The sequence below is a fragment of the Condylura cristata genome, unplaced genomic scaffold, assembly GCF_000260355.1.
Source record: "Condylura cristata isolate star-nosed mole 26May11 unplaced genomic scaffold, ConCri1.0 scaffold00004, whole genome shotgun sequence".
Classification (NCBI taxonomy): Eukaryota; Metazoa; Chordata; class Mammalia; order Eulipotyphla; family Talpidae; genus Condylura; species Condylura cristata.
The window spans coordinates 4,393,825-4,418,387 of record NW_004567105.1 but is presented as its reverse complement, the minus strand read 5'-3'; the positions used below and the strand labels follow the sequence as shown (position 1 = coordinate 4,418,387).

At 63.9% G+C, this 24,563-nt stretch overlaps 2 protein-coding genes across 3 annotated transcripts in view; both read left to right on the top strand.

Annotated features, from left to right (window-relative positions):
- POLR2F (polymerase (RNA) II (DNA directed) polypeptide F) overlaps nt 1-2,412 on the top strand; it is a 60,863-nt gene extending 58,451 nt beyond the window's left edge. Inside the window, exon 3 of one of the 2 annotated variants that reach the window (XR_001146282.1) lies at nt 229-2,412. The gene's annotated coding sequence lies outside the window, so the exon portion shown is untranslated. Of the gene's footprint in view, nt 1-124 lie in introns of both variants that reach the window. The other variant, XR_001146281.1, reaches the window with a different exon arrangement.
- An 8,506-nt stretch (nt 2,413-10,918) lies between these two features.
- Nucleotides 10,919-24,563, top strand: part of PICK1 (protein interacting with PRKCA 1) — a 15,056-nt gene continuing 1,411 nt past the window's right edge. The window contains exons 1-12 of the mRNA XM_012735125.1: nt 10,919-10,983; nt 11,883-12,181; nt 13,444-13,541; nt 14,518-14,629; nt 17,817-17,945; nt 19,673-19,739; nt 20,737-20,826; nt 22,507-22,560; nt 22,761-22,823; nt 23,366-23,499; nt 23,665-23,757; nt 23,857-24,190. Coding sequence (XP_012590579.1) covers nt 12,131-12,181; nt 13,444-13,541; nt 14,518-14,629; nt 17,817-17,945; nt 19,673-19,739; nt 20,737-20,826; nt 22,507-22,560; nt 22,761-22,823; nt 23,366-23,499; nt 23,665-23,757; nt 23,857-24,190 — 1,225 coding nt within the window. The 5' untranslated portion in view covers nt 10,919-10,983; nt 11,883-12,130. The remainder of the gene's footprint in view (nt 10,984-11,882; nt 12,182-13,443; nt 13,542-14,517; nt 14,630-17,816; nt 17,946-19,672; nt 19,740-20,736; nt 20,827-22,506; nt 22,561-22,760; nt 22,824-23,365; nt 23,500-23,664; nt 23,758-23,856; nt 24,191-24,563) is intronic.

Here is a 24,563-nt window from a genome sequence, read left to right as displayed (position 1 = left end):
AGGGAGGGCCTCTCCCTTCCTTTCTTTATTTTTCTTTTTCCAAAAGAAAGGTTTCCATGATCAGAAATAATTTAAGAGAAGGGAACTATCCTAACGCTTAACTGAAATACCCTAATATTCGCAGAAAAGGAGAGTTTGCACTGCGGACGTGTTTGTCCAGAAACCCCTCTCCTGCACGGCACAGCTGCTGACCTCTGGAAAGTGCCGCGCTGCATATCCCCAGAGCAGGTCCCACCCGAAATACAGACGCACGCGCCACCGACCCCGGGACCATGATTCCCAGAACGGCCCGTCAACGTCCAGGGTCACGGCATTTCTCTGCCAAAAGATGCAGACGGACCCCGCGAACTCATCACTCAGGTCAGCGCGTGTTGCCGGTGCTCCGGCCGGTCCGGCAGTTCCAGAAGGCGACACGGAGCCCAGCTCCGTGCGCTCACCTGGCCCCACATGGGGGCAGAAGAGGGGGCCTGGGGCCGGCAGACTTACCAGTGTTGACGGACCCGGCTGCCTTCAGCCAGCCGAGATCCAGGGGACACAAATGGACAAGACGCCAGCACGCTGCTGGGGGAGGAGGGGTGCGGCTGGGGCTCATCTGGGAGCCCGGGGGGGAAGGCTTCCTGGAGGAGGTGACTGTGAAGACCAGGAAACAGAGAGAGGGTGGAAAGGTGCTGGTGTTGAGGCCAAGGCCGGAGCGGCGATGGTGTGTGGGGTGGACAGGCCACGTGCTGGAGCGGCGGGGGCGGCAGAGGACAGTGGAAGGGCCTTCTGAGGACCCTTAGGGTAAGGACCGGATCCCCAGGGCACGGAAGGATTCTGCAGGGATAAAATTCGTGTTCTAGAAAGGTCCTGTGGGCTGGGTCTGTGCCGGTCTGGGCTGTGGCTGTTTTCCAGCACCCGGGTCAGAGCCCAGCACCAGCAGGCGCTCAGGGAGCGTCTTTCAACACATGAAGGCCAACAGTGGGCCCCGAGCCACGGGTTGCCCCAGCTGTGGCACTTGGGCCTCAGTTTCCCCACCCATGAGAAGAGGGTCCCAGCTCGCCCTGGTGGCGGGGCTGTGGGGGCTCCGTGTCCCGCCTGCCCCTGGTGCTCCAGAACTGGCACCGTTATGCGGGGCTGGAGCAGGCAGGGCCCAGGCCAGTGGCCATCTGGGCACGCGAGGGCTCACCCCTTTGCGTGTGTACGTCGGACTCACCACCCCGAGGTCACGCTGCTGCCACCCTGCTTTGCCGTCCAGGAAGCTGAGTCTCGGCTAGTGGGAGGAGGGGTGGCAGGGGGCGCTGCACAGGACCCTTAGCCCAGCTGGCAGTGTGACCGGTCAGGTCGGCCGGGGGAGGTGGGGGCAGGCCCAGGGCCGGGAGGCGGCAGGGACACCCCAGCTCTCTGGGCGGGCCGATGGGGTGAAAGCTGGCATCGGGCTGGCTACGTGGGAGCGGGTGGGCGTGGCACCGTCCTCCAGTCTGGAGAGGTCTGGCCTGGAGACCTGGGTGGCAGCAGGGTGAGAGGCTGGACAGGAGCCCCGCCCTGGAGGCAGCGTCCAGGGAAGCGAGCTTGCTCTGGGCAGGCCCGCTCCTCGCGCTGTGTGGTGGCCGCCGCGGGCATTGTGTCTCGGCTCCTCGCCCAGCGCCGTCCCGCGTGCCCTCCTGGCTCCCTCCTGGCCCTCCTCACTTGCCCGTAAACTCGCTCAGCCGGCATCCGGGTCCGCTGGCCAGTCCACTGCCTCGGCCCTTGCAGGCTCCCCCGGCCAGCTGGTCCCGCCTGTGTGTCCCTCTGGCTCACTCTGCTCTGGGCGACTCCTTGGTGTTTCTTCATTTCGCCAAACGCGCCATCCCCATCTGCACAGCTGAGCTGTGCTCCTGGATGGGCGGGGCCCGCTGTCCTCCGTCTCCGTCTCCGTCAGGGCTGGCGCAGGCCACGCCCCGCGCTGTGGGCTGTGGGGTCCCGGCACCCTTCACGGAAGGGAGGCTGAGGGGAGATGGCCTGGGGTGTCCGGGGCAGGCACACCCGCGGAGCGGACATGTGGCGGGGGCTGGCGAGGGGGTGGGGCGCAGCTAAAGCGCTCAGGGTTTCCTTCTGGGGTGATGAAGCTGGAAGGGTCTGGCAGGGTGCGGGGCGCAGAGGAGCGGGTGTGAGCGACGCCCCGAGCGGGGCCACTCCCCGCCCCCAGGGCCCTGGCTGCCCTTGAGGTTGTCACCCCAAAAGACCTGTGGCCTGTTCTAAGGGGCCGGCCCTGTGGTGGGCAGCGCAGCTGGCAGCAGGACCTCTGGGGAGTGGGTGGGTCCCCTGGACCTGGTGTCCCAGCCCTGGGCGTCTCCCCCTGGCAGCCCCACCCCGCCCGGGGGAAGCAGTCAGGCCCAGCCTGCGGGTTGGGGGGCTTCCTGCCTGGCTTGGGCAAGGGACGGGGACAGTTTGGGGAGGGTCTGGGGGGGGTCAGCAGATGGCCCAGAAGCCCAGGGCCGGGCCCCCAAGCCACTGATGGCTGCCGGGGGGGCACTGGGGGTGCTCGGGGTGGCTCCCCTCTGGGCGTGATGCCACACCCCAGGCTTCTCGCGTCACACCCCAACTGAGAGTGAAGACCAAGCCCCACCAGGCCCAGGGTGTGACTGCCCCATGCCCGGCAGACATGAGGATATGCAGGGGCTGTGGGGTCCCCAGGGGCCCCCACATGAGCTAGTTAGGCATCGGAGGAGAAAGGAGGCATCGCACCCGCCTCACTCACCCCGTCAGGGCTCATCCGCCCGTCCCTGCTCCTCACCATGTGTGGATGCAGGGTGGGGGCACAGTGGGGGGCCAGCCCTTGTGCGGGGTGAGAAGACAGAGGGGTCCTGGCTGCGGTCAGGTGGCCCGAGAGTGCTGTCTGGGGGTCTGGACGGGTGGGCCGGGGGTGATGAGTCTCCCATTTGCGCGGGAGACCTGCATGTGGGGTGAGCTAGGAGTGAGGAGTGTGGCCAGGGGAGTCCCAGGACAAGCCCCCAAGTTCTCTGAGCCCCAGTTTCTCAGTTCCTCATAAAGCTACAAGGGAAAATGAAGACGGGCTGCCCCCGCAGGAGCTCGCGTGGCAGGGGTCTGCTGCCATCGGGGTGCTCCCAGCCTGGGTGGGGACGGTGGGGGCACATAGTGGCCTCAGCACCTCCGTGACAGTGGGGAGGGCTGAGTGGCACAGCCAGTTCTTGCAGGCTTGGAGAGGCGACCCCAGGCTGGGCCTGAGCAAGTGGGGGCCACGGGAGCCGTCCTGGGGGTGTCCCTGTGGTGCTGTGGCCATGGCTGGCGTCAGCGGCAGCGGGGTATGGTGCAGGCGTGAGACCAGGGCCTGGCCCAGGGAGAGGGACTCTCCTGCGGGAGGTGGGGTCAGGGCAGATCTGGGGCTCCCAGAGGGGCTGCCACAGACCCGGAAGGCCAGTCGGGAGGGACAGCGAAGGCTCTGGCTGAAGCCTGCCAGGGGCTGGACAGAGCCCTGGGCTGGCCCGGAGGGGCCTGGGGCATCAGCAGATGGCGGGTGTGGACTGACAGGAATTAGGTGGAGGGTGGGGAGGGGCAGTGGGCAGGTCCAGGTGTGGACAGGTGGGGTTGGAAGCCCTCGGGAACCTCCAGATGGACACAGTCTGAAGCCCAGGGGGGGAGTATGGCCTGGAGCCGGTTCAAGACTCAGCCCTCTGTGGGGGAGAGCGGGCGCCAGCGGGGGTGGGGCGGGGTGGGGGTGGCCAGGCCCACCTGCATGGGGGCCCAGCTGGGAGGAGGTCAGGGAGCCCCCTCACAGAAGCCGGGGGAGACGGGAGTGCGGTGCTGGACAGGGAGTGGACAGCGCTGTGGTGGGAGAGGCGGCAGGTGTGGGCGACAGCTGGGGGCCCGAGGAGGAGAGGCTCTGGTCGTACATACGTAGCCAGAGAATCAGGGCTGACGGCGGCAGAAAGGACGCCTTGGGGCGCTCCTGGGGTAGCGGTGGGGTGACCCAGCTGGCAGGGGGACAGGACTGGCTTGGCCCTGAGAGCCGCATAGGCACTGTGGGGAGCAGGCGGGGGTCTGCACTGGCCCCTTTTCTCTGCAACGGAGGGACTTGGGGTTGTGAGACTTGGTCTCTACAGAAGGCCTCAAAGGGCGGCCTCGGGCCTCCCCGGTGCAGCCGGTTAGGGCTCGACACTGCAGGCTGGCCGCAGCCGCTTCAGCGCGAGTTCGGTCCCCGGCCTGGGGCGGCCACAGGGCGCGGCTGACCTCTCCTGACTGCCCGCTGCCGCCCTCGGCAGTGTATTTCCTGAATCTTCCTGTCCTGCTCCCCACCGTCTCTGGTGAATCCTCTCGCCGCCCCTGCACCTTAGACGGCATATGACGGCCAGGAGAAACGACGCTCGTGAAGAATTTTAATGACTGAGGAAGTGTTTTGGTATCTCAAACCAGCGGGCGAAATGATCTAAACTCACAGAAAACTTTAGTAAAACAGAAACCACGCTGAGAGCCCCATTCCTATAAAAGGCCCAGAAACCAACCGATGGGAGCTTGGAGTGGAAACATGTAGGATGGCAGGTCTCACAAAAACGGGGGGGTAGGGGTGGGGGTGGGGGGACGATTAACCAGTTTTAAACCAGCTGTGGAATTTTCCAGGAATCTGAGGTGGGATCAGAAAGGATTATCGGTCACAGAGAACCAACCCCACCTGACCTCAAAGAGACAAAATCCCACAAAGGAATGAACCCCTCCACCCCCCCCAAACCAGTCACCATACAAGAGCCCCCTTGCTCTGGCAAAGCGCAGGCCTGTGCTTCACGGTGCCCACCTGCGTCCGTGGGGTCCCCTTCAGTAGCTCCCAGCACAGGTGTACGCAGGTGTACGCAGGTGTCTGAATGAACCCTATGGTGCAGGCTTCCCCTGCTCACGGCCACGCGGACACCTTTCCCTCAATTCCCTCAGCACGTGGCGTTGCACAGGAACCTGCTGATGCCTCAGAGGGACCCGGGGGCCCCAACCATAACCTTAGTTATTTCTGGGTTGCGGATTCAGTACCCCCACACTTGAGGTGCTTGGCTTCTTGTAGTTCCGGATTTCCGCAACGAGCAGTCTCAACACTCAGTTGCCTGCCGTGAACCCGGGAGGGTCGTGTTGTGCATCCTCCCTCTCCCCGGAAGGCCCAGCGTGCTCCGCGGGGCTGGGAGCGGACGGCCGAGCTCCCCAGAGGGGCTGCCCACCTCCGCGTCCTGTTGAGCGGTCAGGGTTGACCTGTCTCCCTGGTGCCGGCGGACGCCACCCCTGTGGAAGTGGCCGCCTGTCCCCACGAGACCGTCTCTCCCCATCTGGCCCCGTGCCGTCTGTCCACATGCTGACAGGCCTATCCGGGCCCCGCTTCAGCCGGACATTCAGTGGTCAGGGACCCTCGGCCAGCGGTGTCCGAGCCCCTCCACCCCCGTCTTCCTGGTTCCACTTGGGGATGGGACTGGGCAGCCCAGCGCAGCCTGGTCGCGGGAGACTGTTCTTGAGCAAGTGACCCCCGAGGTCACCGGGGCGGTGAGAACTGGTGGGTCAAGGAGGCTGGAGACCTGGCCCTTGGTGCGCACCCCGGGGCCCACCCCGGAGGCTGAGGCCCCCGAGGCCCCTCTCTGGCCCGGAGCGGGCAGCTCCGATGCCGCCCTGACTCCCCCCTGTGTCCGATGCCGCCCTGACTCCCCCCTGTGCCTTTGTTTGTAGGGACCCCTGGGCCTGCAGTGCCTTTCCTGCTGCCCCGCCCCCACTGACCTCCTCACCCTTGAGGCACCTGCTGCGGCCTGGCCTCCTCCTGGAAGCCTCCCTGACTTCCTGGTTGTATCATGGCCATGGCTTCTGCTTCTGGGTGAAAGGAACCTTGACCCAGTCCCACGCCTGTCTCCCTGCCCCAAATCTGGGTGAGTCGGGCTCTACCTGATCACAGGTGAGCAGGGCTGGCAGGGACAGGCTGGGCTGGGCCAGGTTGGGTGGGGCCAGGCAGGCCAGCGTCCCTGGTCACAGTCGCCACTGCCACCTTCTGTGGCACTGGGTACTAGGAAATGGGGTGAGGGGAAGCAGAGGAAGTTGGGGTGCTGGGTCCCAGCAGACTAGACGTGCCCCAACAAAGAGGCTGGTCACAGTCGGAGGGCACCCCCACCCCCCTCCCCTACCCCACCCCCCACCCCCGTGGTTATCAAAGGCCAGCAGGGACCCCTCCCTCCAATGTCTGGGCAGGGGAGGGGATGTCCCTGGGGGCGGCTGCTCCCGCTGCTACTGACAGGCTGGCTATCAGTCAGCCCGAGCATAATGGGGTCATTAACCCCTGACCCCAGCCCCTTTTCAGCCACTTCCTCTGGAGGGCTCCCCCCTCTTGCCCCTGAAGGCAAACAGCAGGAAAGTTTCTGTTAAGTCTCCCTGTTGAAGGAGGGGCCCAGGCGTCCGCCCCTTGACTGATTTGGGGGTCACAGCTCTATATAGGCCCTTCCAAAGCCTCAGGGCCTAGAATCTCCCCGTTTCATGCTCTGTGGCTGCCCTGGGGTGAGGGGGTTCTGGAGGGGCCTCCCGCCCTCTGCCGTGCACAGGAGCACCCCTCAAGACAAAGCAGCGTGTCTGGGGGGGGGACCCAGGGATGCGGAGGTCAGAGAAGGCGCCTCCGCGCATAGAGCATTCAAAGGAAGATTCCAGAGCAGTCCTGCTTGTGGGGTTAGATAGGTGCAAGAGCTCTGTATCATAAGTCACTAGCCAGACGCATCCAGCAGTGACTGGAAAGGATGCGTGGCAGCTTGGGTCAGCCCCGGACACTGGGGTAATCCTCGGCTGTCCTTCGTCCCCTTAGTAAAGTATGGGAGGACGGTCACACGATCACCTTGGCACAGGCGATCCATTTCAACACCCACTTAGGATAAAAATGCTGTAGCAAACGTGGGCTAGGAAGGACCCTTCCTCAAACTCATCTAGGTCATCCACGAAAACCAGCACACGCACCGTCCTGAAGGAACAGGGCCACACTCCTTAAGGTGAGGGCCGCTCCCCGCACCCACCCATCTCTGTAGCGGCTCATGTGACGCCCAGCTGGAGCAGGAGACTCGGAACCGCCAGCAGCAATGTGGGAGCCCTGGTCGGAGGGTCTACCCAGAAACCCCAGCTAACTTGGAGGCAAATTATTAAAATAATGAAAGATATTTAGCAGAAATAGGGCATCAAGCCGTGGCCATCTCGGTGCAAGTTTGATCCCGCCCTGGAGGTGACCCACATGGCCAGCAGACCGCTCCTGACCCGCCCGCTGCTCCCCTCAGCAGTGGACTTCGTCGATCTGCCTGTTCTGCTCCCCACTGTCACTGGTGAATCCTCTCACTGCCCCTGCACCTCTGGCTTGCACCCCAGTTCTGTATGCATGAATAAATAAAATCTTTTAAAAAATATGAATTTCATGGTGCACTGATTCTCTCTCAATAAAAGAAATTGCATTTATAAACATCAGAGCTAACTGCAAATTAAAATGAACTCTCCTTGTACCAAAAAAAAAAAAAAAATCCAAGCAAATATTTATAAAGAAAAGCATCAAATGTCGATTGGTGTAAGAGTACGGTGGTGTCTTACAAAGCCAAACCTCCATTTCTTGTCACTTACGACGGAGAAACAAAACCTCACATCCACACGAACCTCTGAGCAGCTTTTATTTGTAAGAGGCAAAATCAGAAGCGGCATCCTACAGTGAGTGGCTCGTCAGACAGCCGCACCCATGAGCGCAGGGACTGTCACTGAGCAGCGAAAAGGGTCTGACTTTTTGTTGATGTGGCACCACCTGGTTGGCGTCCAGGAGGGTGCTACTGAAGGCAAGGTCTGTCTCCAAAGGGCACACCCGCGAGGTTCCCCATCTGATCTTCTCAAAGCCTAAACCGGAGAGGTGGGGTGCAGCAGCTGCTGGGCTGGGCGGGGAGGGGCGTACCCCTCATGAGGAACACGGTCAGGTGAGTCAGTCAGGGTGCGGGCCGCGGCGGGGTGCACAGACCCACAGCTGACAAGGTGCAGGCCGCACAGCCTGTGCGGCCCCCCACGGTGAGTGACGCGTGGCGAGTGAGGGTGGGCACGGACTCTGGAAGGCGCAGGCTGTTCATTTCCTGGCCTGGGAGACACCACTGGGCGTGAGGGCCCTGGGACCTCTAGGTACTATTTTTGCAACCTCCTGTCTATCTAAAGTTATTTGGAAATTACAAGACAAACGCACGCACGCCCACCCCACTGGAGGAAATTAAATACTACTGAAAGACCCCAAAGATTTGCTTCGAAATCCTGGATGGTGGGGTGGGAGAAAAAGCAGGTGGGGTCAGGGTGAGGGATGAGATGGACCGGCCGTGAAGCATCACTGGTGAGGCTCGGGGCGAGGTAAAAGATTGAAAAGATTCTTCATCATCTTAGCTCCAATTTGGTACATTTAAAATTTTCCTTAAGAAAAAGCAGAGTTCACCAATTGCACAGAGACAGCCCGACACTCATGCGGGAGGTTCAGGGTCATGAAGACGTCCTCCCAGCTCTGATGCAGTCCCAATCGCACCCCCGTGGGGCTCTGGGGCTCTGGGGCTGATGCTGAAGGCAGCCAGGAGGTGCAGAGCTCCGAGGACCTGAGCCGCTGCTCGAGAGGAAGGTGGGCGCCTGCCCGGCAGTCTCAGGCCCAGTATAAAGCTGTCGTGACCAGCCAGGGTGGTACTTCGTGGTGCAAAGATTCGCAGCAAGATGAGACAACAGGCAGCTGGGCACGGACCCGGCACGTGGGCACTGAAGTGGGCACGTCCGGTCAGTGGGAAGGCTGGGCAGGCATTCACACTGGGGTCACATGCCATCCTCGAAGTCTCCTCAGAGCCACCTTCCCCCTCAGCGTCCTACGGCCCCATCACATCCACTGGGGGCTCAGGAGGCCGGCCGCACCCCAGGTCCCCGGCTGGGTCCCTAACTTTCCCCAAGTGGGGTCTGACCAGAATCCAAGGCCTGCGTCTGAGCCCACCCATAGCCTGCTGACTGGCGCGGTCTCGGGGGGCCCTGACATCTGCAGGGCCGCTCCCCACTTGGGTTGAGACCCCTTACCTAGAGAAAGGGCAGGAGGGAGGGAGAGGGAGATGCCAGGGTGGGGAACAATCGGGCATTGTCCTGCTCCCCGCCCCCAGGCTCCACTGGCTTTCATCACTGCCCTAGCCCAGGCACAGCAGGAGGCGGGAGGTCAGGGGTCGCCCATGACAGGCTCAGCAGAGCCAGGGATGGCCGCTTGGGGCCCCTGGAAGCCCACATCCCATCTCTGGCCAGAGGCAGCAGGCAGGAGGGAGACAGCTGAGGAGAGAATTGCCTTGCACCCCAAAACAATGAGGGCCATGGCACACTCAAAGCTTCTGGAAGGCTGCAAATGCCTCCGAGCAGTGCTAACCCCTCCGGTCAGCCTCCACCCACGGTCTGCCCAGCTAGTGGGAGAGGCTTCCTGTCCCTGGTGAGGACCGTGGCCCCAGGGCTGGTCCACCAGGCCAAGGCTCCCTTCTCCCCAAACCCATGTCCCTGGCATGCCTGCCCCCCAGCCCTGCTTCGGCTTCAGGGGAGGGGAGACTCGCCCCTGCCGGGTTCCTCCACCTCACACAGGCCTCCGTCCACCCCAAGCGACAGCCTCTAGGCTCTGGCCAGCCTAGCGAGCCCAGCGCCAAGCCAGAGGGACTCCAGGGGCCGTCTGGAACCTGCAGCCTCTGCTACCTGATCCTGCCTGGCTCTGGGTGCTGCTCGCGAAGTGGGCTGTCCGCTCCCCCGGCAAGTGGGCACACGTTATGATGCGCCGGGCACGGTGGGGGTGCTGAGGGTGGCACCGTTGCCCCACGGCCCGGCTCCTGCCCTGGGGAACCGACTGACAGGGAAACAGACAAATGCGTGACCCCACAGGCACTGCGGCTGCAGGAAACGGCGGCCCCTCCTGACAGACGAGCCGAGACGGGGTGTTCCTGGGGGGCCCCATGGGGGTCCAGGCTGGGTCAGAACAGATGAGGTGAGCGACTGAGCACACCTGGGCGAAGCATGCTCCAGGCCAGGAGGAGCTACAGGGGCAGAGGCCCTGGAACAGCATGAGAGTGGGGAGGAGGGGGGCGTGCTGGGAGGGCGTGAGCAGGGGAGGGGGGAGCGCTTCACTTCAGAGCCCACACGCGGCTCTCAGGACGCTGCTCTCACCCACGGCACGGAGGCTCACGCAGCTGGTGGGGTCAGCAGCCAACACCCCGGACTCTGAGCAGCCCCCGGAGCTCCCGGGCGTTCACAGCCATGCCCCTTCCCGCTGGGCCCCCTTTGGGCCGGGGTTTGCGCCCACCACTCAAGGAACAGAGTGCGCCGGGTTGGGAAGGCCAGGACCGTGCAGCCCCGAGAGCAGAGCCAGCGTGGGCCAGACCTACGGACCCAAACCTAGCTGCAGCACCCCGGTGTCCCCTCTGGGAAAGGGGATAACCCTGCACAGGGCTTCGACCCTCCCAGCCTCTCTGACCCCTCTCCAGCCAGACTCACCCAGACTCGCCCCCAGCTCCCCAGGGGAGCCCCCTGCGCCCCCCACACAACCTCACCGGCGAGCGTCAGGGGCCCCCACTCCCACCACCTCTGCCACATGCCCGCTGGTCCCAGCTCCTGCCAGCTGCCGCCAGCGGGCGGGCGGCCCATCTGGGCTTCATTCATGCCTGCGCCTCTCCCAGCGAGCCAGCTCTGCCGGGTCGGGTCGGAGGGGCTGGCGTGCCCGCTCGCTCCGTCCCGTCCCGTCCCTCGTGTGTCCAGTCGCCTGGCGCGGGAGCTGCTCCATCCGTATTTTAGGGTGACAGCGTGGGAGGGACCAGCACCACTTCCGAGGGTGGCGGTAGGCTTGCATGAGGTAATGAATGAAAACTGCTTGGCGCGGGGCCTGGCCCAGAATAAACGCCCAAGAAGAGCGAGCTGCCCGTTACTATTCGAATTTAAAGCCCTGCTCCAAATCTCTGCGGCAGAGGAGACACCGAGCCCACCCCCGCGGCTCCGGGCCCCGCGGTGCTAGCGGTGAGTCAGGGAGGACTCAGGCCCTGCGTGGGGCCACAGCCCCCCGCCGCTCACTGTGGACCGCGGGGGCGGGAGCAGCGGGAGCTGAGCTGGGCAGGGCGGCGGGACACCACGGGCCGGGAGTGGGCGGCGGCGCTGAGCTGGCGCTCGGCCCCGGGTGTTGTTCCTGCCAACGGCCACGGGGTGGCAGCACTGCCCCGGGAGTGTGGGCCTGCTGGGGCTTGACCCTGGGGCGCCAGTGGGGACTTAGAAGGGGACCGAGAGAGGGGCTGGGACTTCCTCAGGATCACGCGGCTTTCAGCTGGGGGAGGCGCTGGCCGGATGAAGGGTCACCTGCCTGCCTGGGAGGACTGAGGGGCAGCACTGGCCGGAGGAGGAGGGGGAGCTAGCTCTGCGGGGGAGCTCCTGGGGGTCCAGCCTGGCTCTGCGCCCTGGGAGTAGATGGATGTCCTCGGCCCCCTAACCGCCCCGGAATCCTACCCATCCTTGAGAGAGTGTTCAGACCTCCCCTCTGGGCCCCTCTCGGCATGACTGGGGCAGAGGTGGGACGGTGGCCTCCTCATACCTGTGGCTACCAGCACTGCCTGACCCCGCCGCCCTGCGAGTCCCTGGGGCCGTGTTGTGCCCCCAGCGCCTGCAACAGCTGCGCCCCTCTTGTCACCTGGCCTTCTGGGTACCACCAGCACCGCCTTCAGGGCTCAGCTGGGATGTTGCTTCCTCCAGGCAGACTTCCTGGACTCCAGGTCCATAGACGGCCTGGGGGCCCTGGGTGGCGAGGCCCCTGGGGCAGGGATCTGCGCACCTCAGCAGCCCCAGTGTGCACAGACGCTGCTCACACTGATGACGTGTCCAAGTCCGGAGGCTGCTGCTTTCTAAAACCTACATTCTGGCCTGAACAGCCCCAGGTCTGCCACGGACCCCCTGAGAGACCGGGGAGCCGCTGCTTCCTTGCCTGACAACATGGCCACACTACCGGCTCTCCTCTCCCAGGGTCGCTGGGAGCTGCAGGTCTGGGTGCTTGGGAAGGCTGTGGCCACGGCGGCCCTCTGCGCAGCCGCACATTAGCTCCCTAAGGGGTTGTGGGGTGGGGTTGCCACTGGGATGCGTGCATGGTCACCTTCCTGCCTCTGTCCTTTCTCCACGGCCCATGGGGCTGCGAGGGGAGGAGGCTGGACAGGCCTGGGTCCACACCGCCTGGGTGAGTGCTGCTAGGCGATGGCTCTGGGAGCACCAAACCCTCCAGGGAACCCACTGTGCACAACCGCAGTGGCAGCAGAGGTTGGCGAGGAGAAGAGATGCGACTGCTCTAGTGGAGGCACTGACAGCATTTCCTGGGTCTCAGGTACAGGGGAGCAGTGACCCTCAGTGGGACCCTGGAGCTGCTGCTCCTCAGGACTCAGGAAGGAGATGGGTTGTGAGGAGCCCTGCACCAGAAATCCTAGGGTGCTGGAGGCGCTCAGCATGCATGCGAGGACAGTAGGCGCAGGAAGGGGACGGGTGGGAAGCTGCCCCATCTGGCGTTCATAGCATAGCGGACCCAGGGAACGAGACAGGTGTAAAGAGGGGGCGGGGCCAGGCGGCAGCAGTCTCAGGGTCAAGATCTCGACAGTGTAACCGACTGGCTCTGGACAAAATTTTCCCCCTCTCCGGTCCTTAGGTTTCTGATCTGCAAAACTGGGGTGAAGGGCCCTTCCAGGTCTGATCAGGTCTGACTCTGTCGTTCTTGTAGAGGGGTGATGGCACCTCAGGACGCGGTGCTGAAGGTGGGAAAGGGAAGCAGGCAGGTCTGTCTGTGGTCCACTGGATCTGGCCAGTGATCTCCCGGCCCAGGGAAGATTCCGTTGCCACGGCAACCGGCCCGCCGGCTTAGTCCCGGGCGTCCCGCTGAGGAAGCTGGGAAGAGCCCTGCCCCTACCAAGATGGCGGCGGCCACGGGCCAAGGGGCGGGGTTGCGTCCTCGGCTTGTCCAGACTGTCCTTCTGTTTCCGCTTATTCACGCTAACGACGAGCTTCCGTCAATATTTATTCTCTTTCCTGGTCTGGGAGCCCCGGGAGTCAGGGAGAGAAGGGCTGCCATTAGGGATTGGAGCACAGAGCCAGAGGCGGAAGGCGGTACTTCCGCGTACTGCCGGAAGTGACGCGACAGTCGCGGCCGCCGACAGGTGGAACGGCAGGTGGGTTCAGGTGCCAGCCTGGCCCGGACTCGGCCGTGGGACCGACGTTTCCGGTGAGCGGCGGAGACAGCTCCAAGGGCCTCGAGACCCGTGGAGCGGGCTCTGGGATCTGAGTCCACCGCCGTGGCCTGGAGTGCCCCCCCTTACCTCGTAAGAACCACCTGCCCACCCCAGCACTGTCTGTCGAGAAGACGGAGGGCCCGTGCTCCTGGATCGCCTAGGTTGGGGCAGGCATCTAGGCACTTCGCTTTCCTCAGCCCTACGCTCCCTTCTCTCCTGGATCCAGTTTCCCATCCCCCTGCCGATCTGGGCGGTTAGCCAGCCCACTTCAACTCTCGGAACCATGTTTGCAGACTTGGATTATGACATCGAGGAGGATAAACTGTGAGTATTTGGTTTCCCCAAGCCCTAGGAGTGCAGGTGCCTCAAATCCCAGGACTTCCAGTTCCACACACCCTTGCAGTGGATTAGGTCTCGTGCTGCTGCAGAAATGGACCCTGCCCTTCCAGGGGTCACTGTCCGCAGGGGCTGTGGACGCTTTAACAGATGACACAGCTCCACTCTGCCCCGATGGAGAGCTGCAAGGAAACGGAGCAGCTGGAACAGTGCTTCTCTTGGGGTACTCAGGGAAGGCGTCAGAGGAGGTGGCAGTTCGGATTTTGAAGATGAGTAGAAGTACCAGAAACATAACTACTGCCCCGCTGTAGATGACTAGTGGGGCAGGTTAATTTTTAAATTGATTTTGTCTCCCCATTGTGGGACACCCTCCCTCAGAGCGCCGGCTGGGTGCAGTGCCTCTCCGTGTCCTCAGCACCTGAGGTGCTCGACATCAGTGGCTTGCTAACAAATGGCTTTTGAATGAGTAAGTGAGTAACAGGAAATGTTTGCCGTTAAAGCATAAATACCTGTTAACTCCAAAAACGGAGAGGCAATCAAGTAGAGCAGTGGAGAGCTGTGCGATGGGTACTTTAAATTAAGGCTTCCCAGGCGAGGTGACCACAGGTAACTGAGAGGCTGACAAGGGCAGTCTCCCTCCAACCTGAGAGGCAGAATGAAGGGCCTGTTTTCATGGAGCACCCTGTGGGCAGGGAAGGGTGCCTTCACGCACTTTCTTACAAGGACCGTTTCATGGATGAGGCAGCAGATGCAGACAGGGTGATTTACCCAAATCCCACAGCAGATGAGCGGCAGGTTTGACTTCACACGTTCATGATTCCAAGAGCCATGTGTGGTCCAGCCCAGAGTGCTGTCTTTTTGGCTAAGCAAAAAGATGGTGGAGGCTGGGGTGGTGGTTTGCAGGACCTGTGCCCCCGCTCTCCCTTCCTCCAGGAGACTCAGCCTCGTGCTCTTCTCTTTCTAGCGGAATCCCTACAGTGCCCGGGAAGGTGACGCTGCAGAAGGATGCCCAGAACCTGATTGGGATCAGCATTGGCGGCGGGGCCCAGTACTGTCCCTGCCTCTACATTGTCCAGGTGCTTTGGCGGTGGGGTGAGGTCCTGGAAGGGACAGGCACCTCCCAACTTGGGCTGGCACGGCGGGGTTCATCTCTGCCTGCGTAGGCATGGCTCCTTCTCAGTATCGAGGGTCACGTCCTCAGAGAGCCCCTTTCGGTGGGTCTGCGTTTGCTTCTCTCCCATTCCAGCCTGCTCTCTTCCCTTTCAGCACTCGCTGCCTTCCGCAGTCTGGGCTCACTGGTAACCTGTTCCTTATTTAGCAGCGTTTGCAGGATCTTTGCACTCTGAGGGCAGGAAGCCAGTGTGCTTTTCCACTGCAGTCAACAGCACCTCGTACAGCGCCGGCACGTAGCAGACCTCAGGAAAAGGTGTTTAGTGACTCAGCAGAACTGCCAGTCCTGGTGTGAGCACAAGGGTGGTGGAGAGACCACAAACCTATGGAGTAGAGGCTTGAATCAGACGCAAACGTCCGTGCCTTTTAACACTACACGCGCAGCTCAGGATTGCGCCCTGCAGACGTCCCCACAAATTGAAGGTTCGGGGTGACCCTGCGTCTGGCACGTCATTTTCCAGTAGCTTGGATGCTAGCCTCAAGCGTTTTTCTGTGACGGTTGTACATTGTTTTCCCTGGACATAATGCTGTTGCGCACCTCGTCATCTGCAGTGTGGTGCAAACAGAACTTTTTGTGCACTGGCAACCCCAGATATTTATGGGACTTGCTTTACCATGTGTCGCTTTGTTGCTGTGGTCTGGGGCTGATTCTCTGAGGTGCGTTTGTATTTTATAGAATGAGCCTATGGGTCTTCTATGACGGATTTTTAAAATATACTTTTTTTAATCATGAAATTCACATAGCGTACATTAGCACTCTTACAGTTCAGGGCATTTACTGCAACCGCTAGATGCAGTCCCACCTCTTTCTCACGGCAGAACTTTTATCACCCAGAAGAATACCTGATAGCCGTTAAGTCGTCAGTCCTCATTTCCTGCTTCTGGTCTCCCCACCCACTGGTAATCTGCCCTCTGGCTTGTGGATCTGTCTTCTCTGGATATCTCACATAGGAGGAATCGCATTCTAGGTCACCTTTGGCGTCTGGCTCCATTCACTCGGTGTAATATTTTTAAAGTTCATTCAAGCATGTTGTCCTTTTCACGGCTGAGTAATATTCCACCGCTTCATGCTTTTGTTTGTTGGTACACATGGGCTGCTTCCATTGTGAGGCTGTCATGAGGCCACTGCAGAGAATCTTTCTACACAAATTGCTATGTGGAGATGTGTGTTTACTTCTTTGGGAACTGGAAACTCCACCAAGAGTGGAATTGCTGGGTCATGTGGTATCTGTGTTTAGCCATTTGAGAAACGTGTTTCTTTTTAACTGTCTTTCCTCATGGCGCTGCCTCTTTCTCTTCTCTTCTTGTTTTTCTCCTTGCCCAGCCTGCATTCCCTGTGCGTCCTCGGTGCTCTTTCCTCAGACACTTCCGTCACCTTGTTGCCTGTGTCTGTTGCCCCCACCCCTTCTTGGTTTACTTCTGCCCATGGGGCACATTCCCCTGAGAAAAGCCATGGGGGAGATCATAATTTTGAGGTCTTATTCCCAGAAAATGTCATTATCCTGTCTTTTTAAATTGATACTCCGATTCCTCTTGCTTCTGGTCTGCGCGAGGTGTGAAGAGCATCTTCACCTGGGGTTGGCGGTTTGCTCGCTCGCTGAGGGGGCGTGATGATGCTGTTCTCTTGGGCGAACCCCTCTTTGTAGCATATTTTATCCTTGCACTGCCAAGACCCCAGGAGCGCCTTTTTGCCCCGCCATGCCGGAGAGCCCGCCGAAGGCCCTGAGTGCGGCCGCCCGTCTGCGGTGCCAGGTGCTTTGCCGGGAGCACTGTGCCGGCCGTGAGCCTCCCTGCATCACCTGGAGGCGTGCCTGCGCCCGGCGCCCTCCCCCAGGACCCCCGGCGGTCGCTTCAGGCCTCCTCGTGTCCCTTGTTGCGTCCGCCACCTCTCGCTCACCTTCCTCGCCAGGGCATCCTCGGCACCTTCCATTTTATTAACTTACTTTTAAAAAGATGTGTCTACTTATTTCTGCATACAAGAGCAGGGGCACAGGCCAGAGGTGCAGGGGAGAGTCTCCCCCAGAGACCGAGTGGGGCAGGACAGGCGGATCCACTGAAATATGCTGCTGAGGGGAGCGGCGGGCAGGACAGGAGAGGTCTGCCGCGCCATGTGGGTCCCTCCCTGGCCGGGATCGAACCTGTGCCGCAGTGGCTGTGGAGAGCTTCACAGTGCTGAGTCGTGACCCCTGCGCCACCAGGGGGGGCTTATGTCCTAGTTGAGGCCAGCGCCTCCCTTCCATCTCCCTCTCGTCCTGGCCCCAAAGTTGGGAGCGGCCAGCGAATGCACCTGGGCTTCTCCCCAGGAACGGTGGGGGGGGGGCGTGTGGGAGGGGATGGGGTCGGGTCCTCCTCAACCTTCTTACGTGCGGCATCCAGACCTCTGGGCTGCTCCCAGAGGCCAGTTCCCGACCTGGCGATTTGCAGCAGAGGTCAGCGAGCTCTGAGTAAAGCCCGCAGGCCCTCGGCTCGCCGCTGCGCCAGCTTCGCAGAGCAGACGCCTCTCCTTGCCTCTCACAGCCTCTTCTTTTCTTTCTGTAGACAGTTACTGAATTTTTAGCGTGATTCTAGAAGGTCACAGAAAAAAGCACCCTAACTGTTTCACTTCTTGCGGTATTGCATCGCTGAAACATTTGACGTGCTCTTGCTGCTGCTTAGAAAAGCTAGACTCCAGAGGTGGTGTAGGGGACACCGACCACTGCCTGTCACTGGCGCTGTTTCCGGTGTGATTCGGTGTCCTCGTGCCCAGCCGTGTGCACACGCTGCAGGAGCCCTCACCGCCATGCCAGCCGCACAGCCAGGGAGCCCAGACTGGGCGGGGGGTCCCCGTGGAAAAGGGGCACGCACATACAGTCAGGTGCAGCTCTTTGGCGGCCCTGGTGCGGCACAGGGCTTGACCTGAGGCGCTTCGGGCTCTGAGTCTGTGCTGAGCGTGCTGCTGGAAGCCCTGGGGGACACGTCTGAGGCGGAGCTCAGAGGGGCTGGGGGCGCCTTCCCACCCACCCGCCGCCTCTGTGCCCCTCGAGAGACTGGAGGGCAGGTGCAGTCGGGGTGCAGGCAATGACTGGGGTCCCCTGGGCTCCCCTGCCTGCCCAGGTATTCGACAATACCCCTGCAGCCCTGGACGGCACGGTGGCGGCTGGCGACGAGATCACTGGCGTCAATGGCAGGTCAATCAAAGGAAAAACGAAGGTGGAGGTGGCCAAGATGATCCAGGAAGTGAAGGTAAGTGCTGACACGGGAGCCATGCCCGCGGACCTTCACCCAGCCTGCAGTGGCCCCCAAGGCCCGCAAGGGGGTGGCCACCTGCTGCCCTCCTGGCGCACAGGCCCCTGCTCACAGTCCAGCCCCCTCTGCTCCTGCTGTCGCCTGCCCAATAGGAGGTGGCCCCAGGGGCGCCGTGGCGCAGAGGCCCCGTCCTCCCGCCCCAGGGACGGCGCAGGCCGGCCAGAGTCCCAGTCGGGCGAGGCCGCAGCCGAAGCGCGTGGGGGGCCCACCTGGGCGGGAGATAGCCAGTGCTGCTTCCCGGGGGTTTTGCTTCATCGCCTCGGGGCACTGGTCCGCAGCGGGAGGCGCCGAGCCACAGGGTGATGTGACGTCTGAGTCACGGCCGACTGCGCGGTGAGCTTGAGGGGCGCTGGGTCCGACAGCACCCCCTGCCCGGCCGCCCTCACCCCAGCCCCTCCCTGCTGTAAGGACCTGTCCAGGGTCCCCTCTCCTCCACCCCAGGGCCAGCGGCTTCCCGCCTTCCCCCTCTGCCCTCGCCTGTGCCCCGCCCGGGTCGTCCCCACCTCGCTCCCTCCTGCCTTCAGGGAGCAGGGGTCAGTCCTGTACTGTCTCCTGCTCCAGACCTGTTAGCTGCGGGTCAGGGCTGGGGCTCCGGGAGGACGAGGGTGGGACAGGCTCCCCCCCGGGGGCCGGGAGCTCCCCGAAAGCAGGCGGTGGGGTGTGGAGCCACCCAGACGGGCGTGGCAGCCCTCCCTGGCCCGCTCATCAGCGGCGCTGGTCTCCGCGGCCTCTTGCGCCTCCCGCCTCGCGCCTTGGGACCCCGAGCTGTCCGCGTGTGTGCTGGGTGCCGAGGCAGGGCCCTCCTCAGCGCCGCGATTGGGTCAGCAGGGGTGACTGGCCGCAGCATGGTGCCAGAGGGAGGAAATACCTGCTTGTGACCTCACAGCTGACAGGAGCCGGCCGGGCCCTGGCCACAGCACTCCTTCCCGCCTGCAGCTGCGGCCCACGTGCGCTGCTTCTGGGGTCGCCTCGCTCCCCAACTCTGGCCCGCGTCAGTGGTTTGGGTCCCTTCAGAACTCAGTCCGAGCACCTGCTGTGCATCTGAGTGAACTCAGTCCGAGCAGGGGCCTGGGATCGCGAGGGTGAGAGCAGCCGTGGGTCCCGCACGGTCAGGGCGGCTTCCCGGGAGACCTGGCGCTGCTCTGCTCCCTCTGCATCCCCACCTGCATGTGCCTCCTCGGCCAGCCTGGGGCCTGGGGGGCTGGGGTGCCCCGCACCTCCTGGGCCTCCCAGCGTGACCCAGAGCCAGCGCCCAGGTGTGCCCATGGCGGGGTGAGGGGACTGAGCGTGGGGTGCTTAGAACACAGGAGCGGATATTCTGTGCAGGGAAATGACTGGGTGAAGGGTGCGGGCAGCTGGCGCCGGGGCGGGCCGCCCGTCTGACTGGGGCTCGGGACATGGGTGACCGTCCCGAGTTTGTGACAGCAGGGGCCATGACCCCTTGTCCCCACCGATTCCCCGGGGCCTGGCACGTGGCAAGAGGAGGGGTCCGGGGAGCCCCTGTCACAGCCCTCAGCCCGGAGCTCTGAGCTCAGAGCCGCCCTGTCCCGAGCTGTCCAGGCCTAGGGCTCCCTCGCGACCACGGATTCCAGGGCCAGCAGGCCTTCGGGGGCAGGGGCCTGGGCCCGGGACACCCGCTCAGCTCAGCCCGCCCCACTTTGTAGGGGGAAGTGACGATTCACTACAACAAGCTGCAGGCGGACCCCAAGCAGGGCATGTCTCTGGACATCGGTAAGTGCCCAGCAGCCCTGCCCCGCCCTGCCCTGCCCCAGATGACAGGGCGTGGCTGCCTGGCTGTGGACTCCGCCTCTTCTGCCCAAGCCCGACCCTGGGGCCAGGAGGGCCCGGGCGCATGCCCTCTTTCTGTGGCCAGGAGCCTCTGCTGGCCTCTCCCCCCCCAGAGTGTCACCCCCACCTGCCCCCCCAACTTGCTGCCCTGGGCTGACCCCAGCTACAAGGCCAGGCCCTCTACTCTGAGGGAGGGCAGCGCCTTGGCCTGGCACCTCGTGGCCACCTATACACCCCAACTCTGCGCTGGCCTGCCACCCTCCTGTTCCCAGGGAGGCTCAGGGTTGAAGCTGGACCTTAGGCCTTGGGCAGAGCGCCACTGGCCAGCCCCACCTGCCCACAGCAGGCCTGGCACAAGGTGCCCCCTGCTTGAGGGCCTGGGTCTCGGTTCTGTGGAAGCTTCAAGACTCAAGAACAGGCCAGTGGTTTCGAGGTCCTCTGGACCAGCCCCCCATAACAGATCCAGGCCTGAGGCCAGAGAGGGCTCTGTGCCCTCTCACATCTCGCAGCCTTGGGGCCAGAGCTGTCTCCTAGCCCAGGCCAGGGCCCGACTGAGTCTAGAACACCGGGCCCAGCTAAGGACTGAGCACGCCACCACACGTGAAGAACAGAGCCTGCGCCCACCTCCATTCTCACCGCTAGCTCTCAGCCCCATGCGGGCCGCCCGCAGCCAGTGGCCCTGGCTGCTCTGGGCTCTGGTGGCAGCTTCTCCCCGGCCGGTCCCGCCCTTGGTGGGGCTCTTACACGCTCATATCCTTCCAGCCCCCTCTCCGAAGTGGAGGGGGGGCAGGGGGCCCTGTACTCCGAATGGGACACTCAATTTATAGTCAACCCTGTGTGAAACCCCAGTTCAGCCTGCCACTGAGGGTCGCTCCCAGTGAATCATGAGGCTGGGCCAGCTGCCAGGGGCCCCGCTGAGCCCGCTCTGTTCTGACCCCAGTACTGAAGAAGGTGAAGCACCGGCTGGTGGAGAACATGAGTTCGGGGACCGCAGATGCCCTGGGCCTGAGCCGGGCCATTCTGTGCAATGGTGAGTCCCGGCCTCCGCCGCTGACCCCCGGCAGGGCCTAGACGGGGAGCATTGGCGTGCGTCCAGCCCCGGGCCCCTCTGGGCTGGCCCTGGCTCCCCGGGGACCTGCCTCCCCCATCTCAGGGCAGCCCTGAGAGTGCCCATTGAGTAACCAAGTACCCTCACCTCACCCCCCCACCAGGGTCACAGCCCGCCACAGCGGGAGGCGCCCTTGCCCCACCCCCACCCCAGCGCCCCCTGGCCCTCACCTCCCTGCATTCCCCCCCCCCACGCCGGTCCCCAGGAGGGGGCGCTGCAAGCCGCCTCAGCAGCGCCTGCGCCTGCCGCCACCAGCCTGCGTTTATAAATAGCGCGAGCTTGCCTGTGTGGGTGGGTATAAATACCCATGCGGCCTGGGCTCAGCTGGGCACACGCCTTATTGGCTGCGGCGGGGGTGGGGTCTGAGCCGGTTCCAAGTGGCATCCAGAAGTGGCGGCTGCTATTTCCGGCCACTTGGTGTCTATAAATCCCTGGTCCTGTAGTCACCATGCGTCGAGATGAAATTAGAACTGGTGGTTGTGTTTTTCCCCCCAAACCTTGCAATTTCCCTGGCCTTAAATAGGGTTTCTAAAATTGAGGCTGCCATGATGTCCCATGACCCAGCTAAAAACAACGGTGCGGTGCTGACGTGGCTCCTCCCTGCCGCGGGCTCGGTGCCAGGTCAGGGCCCGACCTGGGGCCAGCCAGGTGGCCCAGCCTCCTGAGCACCTGGGGGGGCGTGGGGGCCCCCCTGCTTCCCCCAGAGCCGCAGCGCTCACAGCCCAGCCGCCTGCCCTGCCCGGGGCTGGGGCAGAGCACACCTGGCTTGCTGCTGCCTGGCAGGTAGAACTGCGGGAAGGGGCCTTGCCAGAGGCCACAAGAAGACGGGCGGCGGAGGGCGGCGGAGAGGCTGAGCGGGCCGCTACCGGGCAGGGCGCAGGGGTGCGGGGAGGCGGCCGGAGTGGCCCCAGGCCCCTGCCCCAGGTGCTGGTGCCCCCTGGGGTAGAGGAGGGTGTCACCTCATCCCTGAGCAGAGGAGGGTAGCGCTCACGGCGCCGGGCCCTGCAGCCCACAGCCCGCCCGGCCCTCAGCGGGGCCCCGAGCCGGCCCCCGGCCCCCCGAGCACCTGCCCCGGCCAGCCCCACTGGCGTCCGCCTGCTCCCATGAGCGAGGATGCGCCACCCTCCTCTTCCCGCCGCCCTGTCACCCGGCCAGTCGCCCGGCCAGCCGTGACCCCCGGGGCGCGACGTGGGCCTCCCCACTGGCCGTTCGCTGGGCCTGCGGCAGTGTCCAGTGTCCGCGCCCCGCAGACATCTGCACCTCGGCGCGCAGTCTACAGCTCTCAGCAAACGCGCGGCGCCCCGAGGCTCGGTCCGCGCAGGCGCCTCCCTGAAGCCCCACGGTCCCCCCTCCACGCCCGGCGCTCGCCTCTGTGGCCGCCTCCCTCCTCGGGAGCCTCGGCCGCTGGGCTGGCCAGCCGCGGCGCCACGGATGCAGGATGCGTGGCGATCGTGTCGCCCAGCCGCCTCCAGCGTGCCCCGGGGCCTGCCAGGGTGGGGCTTAGCCTTGGCGGTGCTCATCCCCACCCGGGACCGCCTGTGCCGGGCCGCCTCCCATCCTGCACCTGGCTCGGGGCCCCTCACCTTCTCCCTGACCCCGCAGATGGCCTGGTCAAGAGACTGGAGGAGCTGGAGCGGACTGCGGAGCTGTATAAAGGTGGGCGCTCGCCCCTGGCTGCTGGGCGTACCCCGGCCTAGGGCCGCGGCTAGAATTCTCCAGAAAAGAGCGCGCCCCTCCCCCGCGGGGCCTGGCCTCCCGAGGGCGGCTCATGTGGGGCTGGGGGGCCTCCCAGACGCTGGGGGCCTGCCCCCGGCAGTGTGGCCCCTGCCACGGCCCCTGGTCCGTGTCTCCCGCAGGGATGACGGAGCACACCAAGAACCTCCTCCGGGCCTTTTATGAGCTGTCGCAGACACATCGGGGTAAGGGCGCCCCCAAACCCGCCCCTCCGAGCTCAGCAACCCCCGCCAGTGAAGGTGTGGCCGAGCCCTCCTCGGGGACTCTGCCACGCTCGCGGGCCTCGGCCGGGCCGGGATGCGGAGAAGATGGGGCCGGGGTGGGGCGCGGCCACCTGCCCAGAGCCGGCCGTCTGTGCCCTGCCGCCTGCGTGCACACAGCCGGCCCTGAAAGGCTGCAGCCCTGCCGGAGGCCTCGGCGGAGGCAGAGCTGGCGCGGGCCAGCGAGCAGGTCCCCGAGCAGGTCCCCGACGGCTGCCCCCGGGGCGGGCCAGTTCCTTTGGGGTCAGAGACCCGGAGTCCTTGAGGGTGTGGGCCGGTTCCTGCAGGGATCTGGGCCTGCCCCGGGGCGTAGGTCAGCTCTGTGGGGCGCAGACCCAGTGCCTCTGGCTGTCCACTCGCCTCCCTTAGGGGTGGCCCCTCCCGGGGAGAGGAGAGGTGGGACCCAGTGAGCCCTGGCGTCCCCCTGGGGCCCGGTCGACGGCCTTCAGGGCACACTTGTCCCGCAGCCTTTGGGGACGTGTTCTCCGTGATTGGGGTGCGGGAGCCCCAGCCAGCAGCCAGCGAGGCTTTTGTGAAGTTCGCCGACGCCCACCGCAGCATCGAGAAGTTCGGCATCCGGCTGCTGAAGACCATCACGCCGGTAGGTGGCCGGGCCAGGCCTGGAGGCGGAGCGTCCCCCGGCCTGGCCGGCAGCCCCTGCCCGGCCCCCCAGCCGCAGCCGTGCTCACCTGACTTCTGGTCCTCAACACGGGCAAGGGCGGCCGGGAGGCGTCCAGCGGAGCCCACGACCCCCGCCCTCCCGCAGATGCTGACTGACCTGAACACGTACCTCAACAAAGCCATCCCGGACACCCGCCTCACCATCAAGAAGTACCTGGACGTGAAGTTTGAGTACCTGGTGAGTGGCCTGGGCTCTGGGCGGGGTCTGCCCTGATCCCTGCGGGGCGGGGGGTGCCGGGAGGCCTCGGCTGCCCACGCCCGACTTCCCGCCCCACAGTCATACTGCCTGAAGGTGAAGGAGATGGACGACGAGGAGTACAGCTGCGTGGTGAGTGTCGCGGCCGGGCGGCCGGGTGCCGCCTGCCTCTCAGAGCTCAGGATACCTCGGGTCGCCGGGGCGCCAGGTGGGCGAGGCCGGTCTGGAAGAGGCGCGGGGCTTGGCGGGTTCTGGAGAGTCGGGGCTGTCCCGCTCCCCCGGGCCTCGGAGCTGGTGGCTGCCACAGGATGCCCCGTGCCTGCTCCCAGACCAGCTGCCCCCCTTGGGAGGCTTTTGCTGGCAAGAACTTGCCCCACTCCTGGGAGTGAGGTACTTTTTATTGTTTTAATTTTTTAAAAGATTTATTTTATTATGCATGTAAGAGCTGCGGGGTAGGCCAAAGGTGGGGTGGGGAGGACTCACCAGACAGAGCGGGGAGCAGGACAGTGGATCCACTGAAACACACCGGGGAGGGGAGCAGTGGGGGTGCGGGGGGTGTCGGCTACTCCCTTTGGGTCTCCCCGGCCAGGGATCCAGCTCGTGCTGGGGGCTGCGGTAGCTTCACAGTGCTGAGGTTACCCCTGGTGCCCCAGGGAGGCCCTTAATGTGTTCACGTTTTGATGTCGGGGTTCACCTAGAGCGAACGTTCCCTAGTTTAACATGGCACGGGCCGGGCCCTCCACAAAGCCGCTCGCAGAGTGCAGAACGAGGGCCTGGCGGCTTGGGGG